At 57.1% G+C, this 15,225-nt stretch overlaps 1 protein-coding gene across 1 annotated transcript; it reads left to right on the forward strand.

The window, feature by feature from the left end:
* The first annotated feature begins 1,761 nt into the window (after nt 1–1,761).
* On the forward strand, nt 1,762–11,971 carry NEK8 (NIMA related kinase 8). The gene is made up of 14 exons (XM_058817848.1): nt 1,762–1,987; nt 2,927–3,159; nt 3,776–3,907; nt 4,077–4,285; nt 4,679–4,758; nt 5,026–5,207; nt 5,407–5,557; nt 6,748–6,824; nt 7,948–8,065; nt 8,343–8,493; nt 8,608–8,771; nt 8,987–9,145; nt 9,224–9,382; nt 10,920–11,971. Exons 1-14 carry the CDS (start codon nt 1,852–1,854, stop codon nt 10,946–10,948), a joined length of 1,980 nt encoding a protein of 659 aa, XP_058673831.1. The 5' UTR covers nt 1,762–1,851; the 3' UTR covers nt 10,949–11,971.
* Nucleotides 11,972–15,225: the final 3,254 nt, after the last annotated feature.

Below are 15,225 nucleotides of genomic sequence, written 5' to 3' on the forward strand. Positions count from 1 at the left end.
TGTGTGTGTGTGTGTGTGTCTGTGTGTGTGTCTGTGTGTGTGTGTGTGTGTGTGTTTGTGTGTGTGTCTGTGTGTGTTTGTGTGTGTGTGTGTGTGTGTGTGTCTGTGTGTGTGTGTGTGTGTTTGTGTGTGTGTCTGTGTGTGTTTGTGTGTGTGTGTCTCTGTGTGTGTGTGTGTGTGTCTGTGTGTGTTTGTGTGTGTGTGTCTCTGTGTGTGTGTGTGTGTCTGTGTGTGTGTGTGTCTGTGTGTGTGTGTGTCTGTGTGTGTGTGTGTGTGTGTGTGTCTCTGTGTGTGTCTGTGTCTGTGTGTGTGTGTGCGCGCACGTGTGCGGAGCGTGGCGCACCTGGGCAGGTGTGCGGGGCTGCTGGGCGTGTTCCTGCTGGGCGGGCGGAGCATTGAACTGTGCGCCAAACACCGCCCGTCTGTACCGGGCAGCGCGGGAGGGTGACTGCAGCCTGTGCCTGGCAGACGTTGCACATCTGTGCTCGGCCCTGCACATCTGCCACAGTGCTGCACAGCTGGCGTGGGCTTCGCACATCTGTTCTGCGCCGTCTGTGTGTCCCCGGCACGGTGTGGCTGTCGCCGGGGGTTGCGGCTTATGGTGTCGGGGGAGGACGCCCGGGAAAACATTTGGAAAAGTAGTGGGAGCAGCCACAAACGCTCACCTCAAGGCATGGCGGGGGGGCTGAGGCACTCAGAGGTGCCCCCTAATACCAGGCTGCAGTAGGATAAGACTGAAAGGCGGTGGGATCCTGATTCCTGCGTGGGGGTCCTGCCCCATCGCTGGCTCACGCTGCAGGGCGCCGGCTTGCGCCATGGGGCTGACCCCCCCTCCCCGGTGAGCCGGGCTGGCTGTCGCTAGATGGCAGCAGGGCCACGTGGCAGTGCCACCACTGCCATTCTGTCACTGTCCCCACTCCAGGACAGAGGCCACCCCTCCTGGGTGCAGGGCAGGATCCGCTTCCACGCTATAGCCGCCATCGCGCCCGGTCTCGGGGATGCTCGTGGTCCTGGGGGATCTAAAGCAGGTCTGGGGGGCCATGGAGGGGACTCGTGCCCCTTGTGCTGGCCCCGCAGCAGCGCAGTCCCCGCAGTGGGTGCCCCTCCCGGCTTGGGGCTGGAGGCTGCTGGGGACACCGCCGCTCTATGTGCGTGCGGGGGGTCCTGCTGGCATCCCGCAGTGTGGGCGGGCACTCCAGCGCACCCCAAACCTCTCTGTCCCGTCTCTCTCTCTCTCACACTCAAGAGGGTCTGGCTGCCGGTGGAACTGGGGTGTCACCCAAGCGGGGGTGGCGTTACCCCCCGCCCCCGACCGAACCACGGAGCCCCCCGGCCGTACACAGCCGTACACAGCGGCGCGGTTTGTCCGCCCGCGGCCGCCGTAGCAGCGCGGAAGTGTCTCCATGGAGACGGGAGGAGCCGGGCCCAGGGATGGAGAAATACGAGCGGATCCGGGTGGTGGGGCGAGGGGCCTTCGGGTGAGGGGCGCCGGGGATGGGCGATGGGGACGGCTACAGTCTTTGTACCTCCGGACGGGAGGCCTTTGAGCCGCTTCCCCGGGGCAGCGAAGCGCTTGTGGCCACGGCAATGCGGGGTCGGCCGGGGTGTGGCACCTGGGGGGACATGGCACAAAGTGTGTGACACCCCGGGGGGACATGGCGCAAAGTGCGTGACACCACGGGGCGCGGGGATTGCGGGCGACCTGTGTCACCCCAGGGTGATGGCCAGGCCCTTTGCTGTGTCCCCCTCCCCGCGCTGAGGCCCCGTCCCTGTCCCCGCAGCATCGTGCACCTGTGCCTGCGCAAGGCCGACCAGAAGCTGGTGATCCTGAAGCAGATCCCGGTGGAGCAGATGAGCAAGGATGAGCGGCTGGCAGCGCAGAACGAGTGCCAGGTCCTCAAGCTGCTCAGCCACCCCAATGTCATCGAGTACTACGAGAACTTCCTGGAGGACAAGGCGCTCATGATCGCCATGGAATACGCCCCAGGTGGGCCCTGCTGTCCCCTACAGTGCCTGTAGCTGCTCCCTGGGCAGGTCCAGGGCATGCCAAGCACTTGGCTCTCTTTGGGTCAAGCACTTTGTGCTCCTTGTAACAATCCTGGCTTTGCACCTCCAGGAGACCAAGCCTGTCTCTCTTGAGGAGACATTTTTGTAGAAGAGTATCTGTGGTTCTTGATGGACACCAGATTGACCATGAGCCAGGTCACCAAGCATTGATGCAGGTTGTGGAGTCACCATCTTTGAAGATACTCAAAGGATTCTGGTCCTGGACAAGCTCAGTGGCTCTCCTTGAGGAGTGACCTCACAAGGTCCCTTCCAAGCTCAGCCACTCCATGATTATATGCCTTACACCTGCTGACCATATCCAAAACAAGGAGATTTCAAACCCCTCTGTCCCTGATCAGCATGCTACCATCTGCCCTGCCTCAGGTTTCAGCCACATTTCCCTGTGTCAACTCTGTTGGCCCCACATTTCTAACAAGGTTTCCTGTGGAGTTTCAGATGAAATCAACATTTGCATGAGGGTTTGCTAAAATCTGTATGTGAGCCCTGAATCTGGACCTCCCCTCCTGACAGGGGCCTCTCTGTGCCACGTGGTCTCTTGGACTGCAAGAATTCTGCTCTGCAGAACAGGCTGATCTTGTTCTGCCGTGGAGGTTTATGTCCTCTTCCAAGAGCTGTAATTTTAGTGTTTCTTTTCCTGCTTTTGATAATGTATCAACGATAACTTCTCTCTGGCTGTTTCTTCCTCCCACCAACTGCGCTGCCGTTGTTCAGGAGCATTGGAGGATGTGCTGCTTATCCCAGCAGGATGTGTTTATCCCACATGCTTGCCTTGTTAGGATGCCAAAATGGCAAAATCCCCCCAGTTTTAGGCCAGGTTTGTGCTGTCCTGTGCCCACAGCCCTTTGTTTGCTCCTTGCAGGGGGCACTCTGGCAGAGTTCATCCACAAGCGCTGCAATTCCTTGCTGGATGAGGACACCATCCTGCACTTCTTCGTGCAGATCCTCCTGGCCCTGCACCACGTGCACACCAAGCAGATCCTGCACCGTGACCTGAAGACCCAGAACATCCTCCTGGACAAGCACCGCATGATCGTCAAGATCGGAGACTTTGGCATCTCCAAAATCTTGAGCAGCAAGAGCAAAGCCTACACAGTGAGTGGCAGGGCAGTTCTCACCCCCTGGCAGCACACTGGGAATTCTGGATTTGGCTCACAGTCATCTCTGGGAAGTGGCTTTAGGCAGTGCTGCTTCGTTCCATGGCTGATATCTTCATGGCTGAGTTTGCTGTGGCTCTGTGGGCTGCAGAAAAGTAAAAGTTGGGAGAGGATGAGGTGTCTGAGTCCATGGTGAGGGCAGGCAGGGTGGCTCTTGCTGGGGGTGGTGTTTGCAGACTCGTCTGACACATCCTTAGCAAATAAATTCCTGCCTGTGCACTCCCATGCTGCCTTAATCTCCTTTCTCTGCTTGACATTTAGTGTCTCTCCCCACCTGGGCTAATCTGACCAGACGTTTGTATCACGCTCTGGGCTCTGATTCTCTCAAGTGGATAGAAGCTAAATTAGAGGCAATCACTGTATGTGTCACTGGAAAGGCAAATCCTCTTGTTTTTCACTGAGATTTTCAGGCAGCTGTTGATGCCAAGGGAACAAAAGCCCAGCTCTGTGGAGCTTTGCTTGGTGGTGTTCCAGCCAGCTCTGCACCAAACCTCCCTCTTTCCACCTCTCTGCCCCAGTTTCACTGCGCTGTGGTAAATTTTTGTCTCTTGTAGGTGGTGGGAACTCCGTGCTACATCTCCCCAGAGCTCTGTGAAGGGAAGCCTTACAACCAGAAGAGTGACATCTGGGCCCTGGGCTGTGTGCTCTACGAGCTCGCCAGCCTCAAGAGGGCTTTCGAAGCTGCGGTAAGAGCTGTGCGGTTTACACGTAGCACAGAGAGCCGTGGCCTCTCACAGAGGTGAAAATGTGTGCTGGGATCACTTCTCTGTGAAGGCAGAGGGCAGTGCTGAGAGCTCCTTCCTCCTTGGCCTCGCCCCTGACTGCCCAGCCTCTGTTTTTGTGTTTTCTCTCCAGAACCTTCCTGCCTTAGTGCTGAAGATCATGAGTGGGACGTTTGCCCCGATCTCAGATCGGTACAGCCCCGACCTGCGGCAGCTCATCCTCAGCATGCTCAACCTGGATCCTTCCAAACGGCCCCAGCTGAACGAGATCATGGCCCAGGCCATCTGCATCCGGCCCCTCCTCAACCTCTACACAGACGTGGGCAGCGTCAAAATGAGGAGGCAAGTGACACTGCCACCTCAGTGTCCCTTGGGAGGGGCTGCCACAGCCCACAGCATGGCTGACCAGCTGACTGCCTCCCTTCTGAGCTCCAAAGGGAGCATTTTCCCAATGCCACGCTGCTGTGCTGCCTAATGTGCAGCTGCTGCTGGCTGAGCTCGGCCCAGGGACTCAGAGCCAGGCAGGTGCCATGGCAGGTGTGGGCTTGTCATCACAGTGACAGCAAACAGAGCATGGTGAGCACAGGGGGAAGTGAGCTGGTGCCAGCTCTCCTCTCTCGGGTTGTTTAAAGCAGTGCTGGGAGTGATTCCACCCGTGGCTTCTGCTGTAGCTCTGCCCAGATTCTGTGATCCAGGGTTCTGCAGGACATTAAAGGCTGGGTTTTGGTTTGACAGGCCTGAAAAACCCTTGGCTCCGGTGCCCACAGTGACCCACAGCCGGACAGAGGGACGGGCAAGCAGTGCCAGGCAGAGGGGTGAGTTCTGGCATGGTGTGTCCAACTCAGCTCCATTTGGAAACACCCTTTCCTTTGGATGACACGAGTCAGAGAGGCACTCAGGGTTCTGGAGAGAGGAACTTTAGAAATCTCACCTTCCCTGAGCTCTGAAGGAGCCCTGCAGCCCCTTGAACCCGCACGGGTCTGGCTGTGGCAGCTCTGCTGGCACCTGCACTGGCTTCTGCTGTCACTTTTCCCGTGGGAGGAGAGTCGGATGCACATGAATGATTTCTGTGTGCCCCACAGGTGCCCGATGTGGTTCAGGCAGGACAGGAATCCCCCCTCCCCTGTCCTCCATCTACACGTGGGGCAGTGGCATCACCACCCCCCTGCGCCTGCCCATGCTGAACACTGAGGTGGTGCAGGTCTCTGCTGGCAGGACACAGAAGGCTGGGGTCACCAAATCTGGGAGGCTCATCCTCTGGGAGGTGAGTGACAGGGAAGCTGGGATGTGAAGCCTTGGATGTGTGATTCCTGTGAAAAAGGCATTTCTGCTCACTCACAGACCCTGGCACTGCCTCCTCCAGGCCTGCAGTCCCAGCCAGGGTGTGGGTAATGCTGATAAGCCTGTGGAAGGCGTTCATCAGTGTTCTCCAAACCAGCTCTTCCATGGCTTCTCTCCACCAGGCTCCTCCCATGGGTTCTGCTGGGGGTCCTTCTCTCCCAGGAGCCACTGAGCAGCTCCAGCCTCAGTTTGTGTCCCGCTTTCTGGAGGGCCAGTCAGGAGTGACCATCAAACACGTGTCCTGTGGTGATCTTTTCACAGCCTGCCTCACAGGTGAGCTGCTGCCTTCTGCCTCCACCTGCCTGACTCCCAGAACCCCCTAAAACCCAGTGGGAGTGCCTGGGGAGCCTGCTCAGAGAGGAACCAGAGAGGTGCTCTGGGCTGGGGTGACACAGAGGCCTCTGTGGCCTCTCATGTAGCATCAGGTGGGAATCAGAAAGGGCAAACATGGTCCTCCTGTGATGCCACACTGGTCAACTTGGTCCCAAACTGGTGTAGGGAGGGCTGCAAACAGTTGGACTTAGGTGATTGATCTTAAAGGTCTATATTATTCTATGATTCTATGAAATCTCCTGTGCTTGTTGTCCTGGTTGCATTGGTGTCACCTGAAACCAGAACTGAGTGGGGACTGCAGTGTGAGGAGAATATCTGTCACATACTCTGTGAGTGTGACATGGGCACATGCAGTGACCAGCAAGGACTGATTTCACAGTGAGGAGTCAGTGTGAGCTGCTGCAGGGCTGGTTGTCCTCACACTGCAGGAAAGCTGGGTTTGAAGCCCCCTCAGAGCAGCCCAGGAAGTGTTCTGGTTGGAAGTGGAGCACACACACCAGTCCAAGATCATGTTTGTGGAGCAAAGCCCTCCCAGTGGTCCTGTGGGAGCTCTGTTTGTTCTTCTCCTGGGGGTCAGAGCAGCAAACAGCAGATACACAGTGGGCAAACTCCATGGGCATGTGTTTATCCTACCTCCCATGGAGTTTCCTGCCACCTCTGTGCTGGGCAGCTGCTCAGGGACTGCCTCTGTGACTTTAACACCTTGACAGACCCTGGGGTTCTCAACTCCTGCCTACACAGCTGCAGCAATGTTATCTCAGTGCTCTTATCACTGCTGTTTGTTTGTCGAGCCGTTGCAGCACGGTGAGGCTGCAGCTCTCTGGGAGCTCCTACAGCTCTCTAGGAGCTCCTACAGCTCTCTGGGAGCTCCTACAGCTCTCTGGGAGCTCCTACAGCTCTCTAGGAGCTCCTACAGCTCTCTGGGAGCTCCTGCAGCTTTCTGGAAGTTCCTGCAGCTCCCTGGGAGCTCTCTGAAGGCTCTGTGACCCCTGCAGCTCGTTCTGAGTCACAGTGGGTCCAATGTCCTGGGAGCCACGGCCACCCCTCAGCTGTGTCACCTTGCAGGGCCTCACGTGTGCCTTGCAGGGCCTCCCATGTGCCACTGACAGGGCTCCTTTCTGCTCCTGCAGACAGGGGGATAATCATGACCTTCGGCAGCGGCAGCAATGGCTGTTTGGGGCATGGAAACTTCACGGATGTGAGCCAGGTTGGTGGAGAGGTTGCTGGGTGTGCTTCTCCCCTGGGATGAAGGATGGATCGTGGCTTCTGCACCACGTGAGGGGGCTCATCCCAGCTCCAGGGATGTGCATCCCAGGCATGCTCTGGCATCTGACCCCCTCCCCCTCCTCTCCCTGTCACTGCGGGTTTTAAAAGACCCAACCTGCCTCTCTCTTCCTCTGCCTCCCCTACACAATGATCCCTTTGAGCGTGGGGGAAGTCAAGAGCTGCCTTGTGGTTGCTGTTGGCAGGCTCCCAGCTTGGAGCCTGCCTCCAATCACACACCTGCCTGCTTCACTCTTGGCCTGCAGCTGCCAGGGTTCACTGAGAAAAGTTATTTTTCAAAGGAGCCAGTATTTAAAGAAGAGCTGTGTGTTTCCGATTGGCTCGGAGCACTGGAGCTGAGGGCTCATTGCTCCCTTCCAGCTCCTTCCTCGGATGTGGCAGCAGCCCATGGCTCCCAGCCGAGCCCGGGGACTGGTGCCATTTGTCACTGTGGTCAGCTGGCCCGTTTGTTCCTGCTCCTCCCAGAGCTGAGCTGCTCCCTGCTTATGGCTGGGGAGGGGAGCCCAGTTGGAAGCAGCCAGATCCCAACAAACGGTGCTTTTCACTGGAGGATGATAATGAGTATGAGGCGAGGTGTCAGATCTAACAGCAGGTCACAGCAGGGGCCGGGTGAAATGTGGAGATCCTGCTCCCTCCACCCCCTAATGAATCCGAGCCGTTAACTCACTGCTCCTCTGAGCCAACACATCCTGCACCAAGCCCCTGCCTGCTCAGAACAGGCGTTCACAGCCCCTGGCACTCCCCACATGGGCAGGGGGGCGAATCCCAACCCTTGCTGAACTTCTTCCCTCTCCAAACTCTCGTGCTGGCTGCTTTCTTCCGCCCCAGAGATGTTTGCATTATCTTCTGTGCTGTGTGCACGTAGTCTCTTATCCCTTTGAAGACTGGAACAAAAAAAACCCAGAAATTTCTCTGTTGTTTGTGTTGGATGAACACTGGGATGCTGCCAGCGCTGTGTTGAGTCTGGGGGGGCCGGGTGGGAGGGGTGGGAGCAGCCGGGCAGGCTGGGAGGTCTGGGCTGACGGCTGCTGCTCTTCCCCTGCCAGCCCAAGATTGTGGAGGCCCTGCTGGGCTACGAGATGGTGCAGGTGGCCTGTGGTGCATCTCACGTCCTGGCGGTCTCCAACGAACGGGAAGTGTTTGCCTGGGGCAGGGGGGATAACGGTAAGAGAAGTCTGTTTTGCAGAACAGGGCTCGTGCCTGTTCCCACTCCCCTTGCTGGCTCTGCTTGCCCACAGTCCCCTCCAGATGTGCCAGGGTGGGTGGCTGTGGAGGAGCTGCAGCTGTTTTGCTGCATACCAGGGTCCCTGTGCTTTGGGTTTTGCTGCTTTCTGGGATCCTGAGCTGGGCTCTTGCAGCAGCTGTGTCAGTGCTGCTCTCAGTGGGGCTGTGCTCAGGGTGTGTTCCCATCAGCTGTTCCCTGCTCTGTTCCTCCTACCAGGTCGGCTTGGGCTGGGCACCCTGGAGTGCCACAACTGCCCCCAGCAGGTCACAGTCCCTCCGGAGCACGAGGCTCAGAGGGTCATCTGTGGCATCGATTCCTCCATGGTGCTCACAGTGAAGAACCAGATTCTTGCTTGTGGGAGCAACAGGTAAGAGGGGTGAGGGTCCATGCCCCACATTTTACTCTCCTGGGCCTGTCTGTGTTGTGACCAAGGGGCTCCAGAAGACATCCTTGTGTGATCCCAGAGATTTTCCCTGTGCAGGTGTAACAAGCTGGGCCTGGACCGGATCAGCTCAGCAGAGGAGCCTTCCCCAGAGGACCAGGTGGAGGAGGCCACTGTGTTTGCGTGTGCCCAGTCAGCCCCCTTGAACCAAGAGCCCATTGTGTGTGCTGACATTGGTACTGCACATTCAGCTGCTGTCACAGGTGAGAGTGTGTGCCCACATTCTGAGAAGGGGGACACCTGCATTTTCCCTGTCTTCCTTCTGCCTGTTTCCCATGGACAGTCTCTCAAGAGACACCCTGCTCCCAGTGCTGAAGCTCTGTGGAGCAGGATGCTCAGCCTGGAGACAGCAAAGAGCTTCTAGGGTTTCAGTGTGTCCCAAGTGACAGCCAGTTGTGTCTCTTCTCTCTGCTGTCAGCCTCTGGCCACTGTTATGCCTTTGGCAGCAACCAGCACGGGCAGCTGGGCACCAACTCCTGCCGCAACAGCCGCGTTCCCCACCTGGTTGTGGGGCTGGAGACCATGAAGGTCACCGTGGTGGCTTGTGGAGATGCCTTCACTGTGGCCATTGGAGCAGGTGAGGCTGAAGGCCCCATGTCCTGGGCTGCAGGAGGCCAAGGCAGGTGTGCAGTGAGGTGTTTAAATCCCTCTGCAGATGGTGAGGTGTGCACGTGGGGGAAAGGAGCCAGGGGACGCCTGGGCAGGAAGGATGAGGAGACAGGAGTGCCAAGGCCAGTGCAGCTGGAGGAGACACATCCATACCTGGTGACCTCTGTTGCCTGCTGCCACGGGAACACACTGCTGGCAGTAAAGCGTGAGTAAAGGCTTTGTGCCTGTGATTCTGCCATGAGGACCCAGCCAGACTGGGGCTGTGCTGAGTAACCCTGGCATGTAAGCTCACTGTTATTCTAGTCCTCCTTGAGCTGTAGATGAATAGAAATAACTTCAAGCCCAAAATAATTCCCCTACTTCCCTTCAACTCTGTGACACTGCCTCTCCCACTGGGCAAGGGGAGCAAAGGGATGGCAGAGGCTGTCTGGTGCACTCCCAGACAGGTAGGCTGGCCAAGCTACCCTGCCAGCGGTCCACTGAGTATCCAAAAAGAGCAGCTCTCTAATTGATGCTGCTGAAATAGAAGCTGAGATTTGAGGCGTCATTTTGGCTGCTGCCTTGCCATTGTGGTTTGGAAAAGATAGCAATGGTTTTGTGGTTCCTCTCTGCTGGGGCCAAAGGCAGCATCGTGGCTGGGTTAAAACGTGCCCATGGCATGACCTGCCCTTCCTGCCTGGATGCACAACGGGAGCCTGGCCCAGACTGCTGCAGGGGCCTTTCTTCCTCCTGTGCTGGGCTGATGATGGCCTCAGCCTGGGCTGAGGGATTCCAGCCCCAGCCCACTTCAAGGAGGCTAATTACAGCCCTGAGGGGAGGAGGCCTGGCTGACAGCCCCAGAATCGGCCCTGGCTCTGTTCCTCCCCTGCAAGTGCCCAGCTCTCGTGTGATGTTTGCTGCCACGTGAAGGGGCAGGGAATGGCCGAGTCCCCAGGCTCGGGAACAAGTAGGGCATTTGTCATGGCAGTAAAAGGGTTTTGTCTCTGCAGGAAGACTGCAGGCTGCTCTCCCCTTCCGCTGCTCGAGTTGCCCTGCACTCTGTGGCAGCTGGTCTGTGGGCTCCCACCTGCAGCACTGTAAGAGCAGGGACTGAGTGTGTACCCCCACTGCTGTCCCAAAACCTTGTCCTGTCCCAGTACCAGGAGTGCAAACTCAGCAGTGTGAGGGCAGCAGCCTTGCCTGCCCCAGCATCCCTCAGCAACCAGCGTGCAAAAAAGCACTGAGAGCTCTGTAAAGAGCTGAGATTTGGGCTTTCACGCAGCTCAGTCTGCCTGGAAATTTCTCCAGCGAGAACACGAGATCTGGTGACACATGTGATGTCATTGCTGCTGTGATCTGGCCTGGGAGGGTGCTGGCACAGGCAATCTGCACTCTACCTTTGGGGTGGCTGTTCTGCTCCTCCCATGGGACCAACTCCACTTTTGACTGGCTTGGGCTGCTGCCCAGGTTATCATGAGCTCCTGCTGCTCCCTTCTCTCAATCCCACTGCAAACAGAATAACTGGGAGAAGCCAGGCTGGAGAGGAGGAGAGCACAAACCTCAAGAGATTGCATTTTGTCCTACTGGGTGTTGCCTTGCTTGTGCCACTGCTGAGGTCTTGCAGTGGCTTCCTGTAGGGAAGAGGACAGGGATTTTGGTGCCCATCTGTGGGATATCAGGCTTGTGTGGGGCAGAACACTTCTTGTAGCTTCATCAAAGTGGGGCTTCCAGCTAAATCTCAATCTTTTCTCTTTTTGTTTCAGCTGTCGTGGAGGAGTCGCCTTCCCAGTGAGTGAGAGCAGCCACATCCTGCTCTTCCTGCTGCCCACGGTGGCCTGGCTCCAGAGCTCCTCAGCTGCACTCTGAAGGCAGCAGTCTGGAAACAGAGAGCTCCTAACGATGGTTCCCAAGGAACCAGAGCTGGTCTCACTTATTGAATTGTCACTGTGATCCTCCAGTGCCTGAGAGTCACTGCCCTGGACGTGCCCAGAGCTCTGGTGCTGCCTTCAGGGGGTCACACCGTGCCTCTTCCCCTCCCTGCTGGAAGTGCCTGTGTGGAAGAGTGAGGAGCACAGAGGTTGTTTTCCTCTGTGGAAACTGTTTCTGGTTACAAAGCCCAGGCTGACAGCTCCGTGTCTGAGAGAGCTGTCAGCCTTTGCACAGCAGCGTCTGGAGTCAGGGCCCCAGGCGCTGTGCTGGGTGACTAAATGCAAACCTCTTTGCTAATTAGAGAAGTCTGTCCTTTCCCATCCCCCCCTGAAACGTTTTACCCATTTATTGAGCACACTTTGGATGGTCCTGCCTGCACGGCTGGCCGAGCTCTGCACGAGCAGCCTCCCTGTGCTGCACAGCTCTCCCCAAATGCTGCCTGGAGCTTTCCAATTACAGCCTCCCCTGGCCCCAGGAGCTCGCTGGAGGATCCTCCAGCTGACATTTGTCCTCAGGCTCCTCAGTCCTGCTGCTGACCGGCTCACTGGCTCCCAGCTGAGCTAGGGAAGGCAGCAAAACACAGCCAGTGATTGTCAGTACTTGGAAGTTTTTTAACCCAGTTTTGTTGAGGGAGCTGATGAGTTTCCACCAGGGGTCTTAGTGGGCAGGAGAAGCACATCCATGTGTTATGGACAGGAGTCACGTTTTTTGTCTCCAGAAGGGTCGTTTCCTTTCCTTTACTTTTTTTCCTCTTCTTTTCTTTTTTTAACTTACATTTGCCCTGGGCCATTTTTTGATGAGCTTCTGTCTCTGATCTGTCTGACATTGCAAATGCTCTTGCCTTTCACATCCATCTTTGTGCTGTTGCCAATCTGTTGTGTATAAAGTCGGTGCTTTCATAAGCTGGCTGAGATGAAATCTCTCTAATTATTTTTGTGATTCTTTCCTGTTTTCAATGAGGGAAACCTCGACGGGCTCTGGTAAAAGCCAACTGATCCCTCTGTCATGTGGAAGGTAATGAATTTCTGCAGCTCTCCTGCCCATCCTTCCCTCCCCTTGCAGGCTCCAGCTGGGGAAGGGAGCAGGTCCCGTCCGGCCGGGAGAGGCGTGTGCAGCCCTGGCTGCAGACACAGCCTCCCTCCCTCCCTCTTTGGCTCCTGGCAGGGTGGGTGCATGGGTTTTCCCCTGCCTTTTTTGTTTCTTGTGGAGCTGCCTTTTCAGGCGGTTACACCCTGCAATCCCAGGAAGCCGACTGGAACTCAAAGGTTCTGCCAGTCCTTTGGCACTTTCCTGTGCTGCAGGTTACAGACACAGCTCAGCGCGGTGTCGGGGAAGGTGCTTTCCCTTCCCAGACCAACCTGGGCACCAAAGTGGTTGCAGGGCTGGGTTCAATTGCCTCAAAGCCTCTCTGGGCCACTGCCTGTGTGGAGCTGGCAGCAGCTCCAGCTCCTTCCAGCATCAGATTTCTCTTGCCTGTGTGTTGTGCAGAGCTCTCATGGCTCCCCTCGCCCCACACCACATCCCATAGGAAGGGGCTGGTGCTCCTCCTGCAGCCTGGCCAGGGCTGAGGGTTGGCTGGGACAGCAGCAGACAGGACAGAGGTCTAACACCCTTTGTCTTGTCAGTAGTGGCACCAAAATGCCACTGCTTCAGGAACTAAACTCTTCCTGCTCTGGCTGGGCTGCCAAATCCAGGGGTGCGGCCCCCACCTGCCTCCTATCAGTGCGCTGGTCTGAGGTGAATGATTTTATGGCTTAATGACACCTTTGCACTGCACTGCTGGCACTGGAGGTGTCACCAGCCTAAATATTGGGATCCTTTGCTCCAGACTGGGCAAACCAGTGTGGACCAGTGCCCTTTGTGCTGGGCTGGGGGCTCCGGGGAGGGCTGGAGCCCTCGGGGTTTCACAGCCTGGGCTCTCCACACAGGAGTTCAGCTGTGGAGCCCAGCGAGATCATTTGAATAATTTAATACCGGGCTGTGACCAAGCCTAGAGAGAGGGTAAAGGAAACAAAGAGGCCCCCAGCCCCGAGCAACAAAAGCTCCTGCAACGACAAGCCGAGGCATGTCCGTGCTGCCGGAGGCAGAGAGCAGCCCGGGCAAATAGGCCACTTGCATTCTTCACGTCTGCTGCTTTGTTTCCCTGCAGAAGCTCCCGGTGAAATCTGCAGGTCTCGGGGCTTCTCCCTTTGTCCTTTTTTTGTTCCCGTGTTGTGTGGGGCTGCTGGTGGATCGGTGTCCCCGCGGCTGTTCCTGCCGAGGAAAGGCAGGGCTGGCGGGGAGTGATGTGGGGTGAGGCTGCCTGGTCCCCGTTTGTGCATCCTGGTGCGGGTCCCCTCTGGCCATTGTCACCCACAGCAAGGCTGTCCCTGTTCCAAACCAGATCCTGCTGACTCGGGGCCATTACTGTAGCAGGAAACTGCCTGCTGATCCCGCAGCTGATTTATTTTGATTCCGGCACCTCTGCCGAGGCCGTATCCTCATTCCCACGAGGCTTAGGCAGGAGGTGCGGCCGCTGTCCGTCTGTCCGTCCGCCCGGATCCCTTACCCCTGCCCTCCCCAGGCACGAGGCCCCGGCAGCCGGGAGAGGAGAGGAAAGGAGTCCCCACTCCTTTCCCTGCGGCGAAAGGCTCCACCTTAACTTGTTTAGAAGCCGGAGCGTCGGTTTTGTGTCCCTCCAGTTTGAGTGAAATAGAAGGCGGAGGGATGGAGCAGCAGGGAGAGGCTGGCGAAGAGGACGAGAGGCCTCTCCGAACTCAAATGGTTTCAAGAAGCGACCCATCATGGGAGACAGGGAACATATCACCTCCACAAAGGGAATTGCCCCGAGTGTCGCCTTTGTGTGAGACAAATGCCTGGCTGTGATGTTGAGTGCGGGGAGGGCTTTGCGTGGGGAGAGGGGAAAAGGAGGGATCTTTGTTTGCAGGGTCTGACACCTCCCCACCGCCCTGCCGGCACAGCCAGCACCTTCTGATGGCTTTGTCAGCTCCTGGCTAATTAGCAGAGATGCTCTTCACTGAGGTTAGGGAAGAATAATTTTAAAACATCAAAGAGAAGCAGTAAATAATGATAAAAGTCGGCTGTTTCATGGTTGTCATCGCAGGCACAGGCTGCCTGTGTTTACAGGACTGATGTGTCCTGTCTTTGGAGTCCCATCAAGGACCCGTCCTATTGGCCTGAACCTTGTCCCACAGTCGTGTCCAGGGACAGTTTCCAGTCGGGGCCAGGTCACAGCGTGTCAGGGACAGTGTCTGGGTTGTGCCTATCTCTGGTTGGAGACAGCCTGTCTCCGGGCTCTGCTGGCACAGAGTGGCAGAACCAGCTGGACCATGGGGCTGCTGCCCTGGGGGTGCCACAGCCCTGAGCAAACCCGGCCGGGGAGCACCTCAACCCCAGCTCAAGGTGGCTGCTGCTCCCCTCTGCTCTCTGTACGGTTGTTTTTACCTGTCGGGTTTCCAGTATCACTGGGAGCTGGTTAAAGTTTAGCTCAGTGCTCTCCATCATCTGAGCGCAGCCTCACATCTCCTGGTAAATCCCCTGCTCAGTGCTCAGTGTACCCCAGTACAAGGTTCCCTGATATTTGGGAGCCCCAGCGCAGCTCAGAACAAGCTGCCATCCCTCAGGGTAACCCCAAAAATGAGCCACCCATCCCTTCCCTGGCAGCTCTGGCAGCGAGCAGGCTGCATCCCCCCGGGCTGCTGCAGGGTTTTATTTTAAGCAGAGCCTCTCAGGGAGAAGGGTAACGTGAGCTCCTTGAGTGACAAGTGATAGAGCTCGACTTGCTCAGCGTGTCCCCCAGGAATCCCTCTCCTCTGCCATTTGCTAATTGAAAACTGCTAACATTTGGGTCTGGAGCAACTGCCGCCCTTAATGGGAAGCTGGCTGGAGCGAGCGTTGGTGGGACTAACACATGCTCACAGCCTGTCATCTGCTCGGCTCCATCTCTGGGGAAAGGGGCAAATACTCCCATATGCTGCTCTGATTTCTCAAAGAGTGACGAGGGGGCTGGAGCCAGACAGATTTGCTTTTATTCTCCCTCCTCCAGGCTTTTGCTCAGTTACAAACCGTGGCTGGAGGGAGGCTGTGAGCCTGGGGTGTGAGTTCCCAGTGAGACAAAGCCACAGGAGCGTGTGTCCCCTC

This window comes from Ammospiza caudacuta, chromosome 20 (genome assembly GCF_027887145.1).
Source record: "Ammospiza caudacuta isolate bAmmCau1 chromosome 20, bAmmCau1.pri, whole genome shotgun sequence".
In the NCBI taxonomy this organism is placed as follows: domain Eukaryota; kingdom Metazoa; phylum Chordata; class Aves; order Passeriformes; family Passerellidae; genus Ammospiza; species Ammospiza caudacuta.

Excerpts from the sequence above, each read along its gene's own strand:
- NEK8 (XM_058817848.1), top strand. The coding sequence starts at position 1,852 with ATGAGCAAGGATGAGCGGCTGGCAGCGCAGAACGAGTGCCAGGTCCTC. Across the intron at positions 8,066-8,342 it reads CTGGGGCAGGGGGGATAACG|GTCGGCTTGGGCTGGGCACC; the intron begins GTAAGAGAAGTC and ends TCCTCCTACCAG. Across the intron at positions 9,383-10,919 it reads CACACTGCTGGCAGTAAAGC|CTGTCGTGGAGGAGTCGCCT; the intron begins GTGAGTAAAGGC and ends TTTTTGTTTCAG.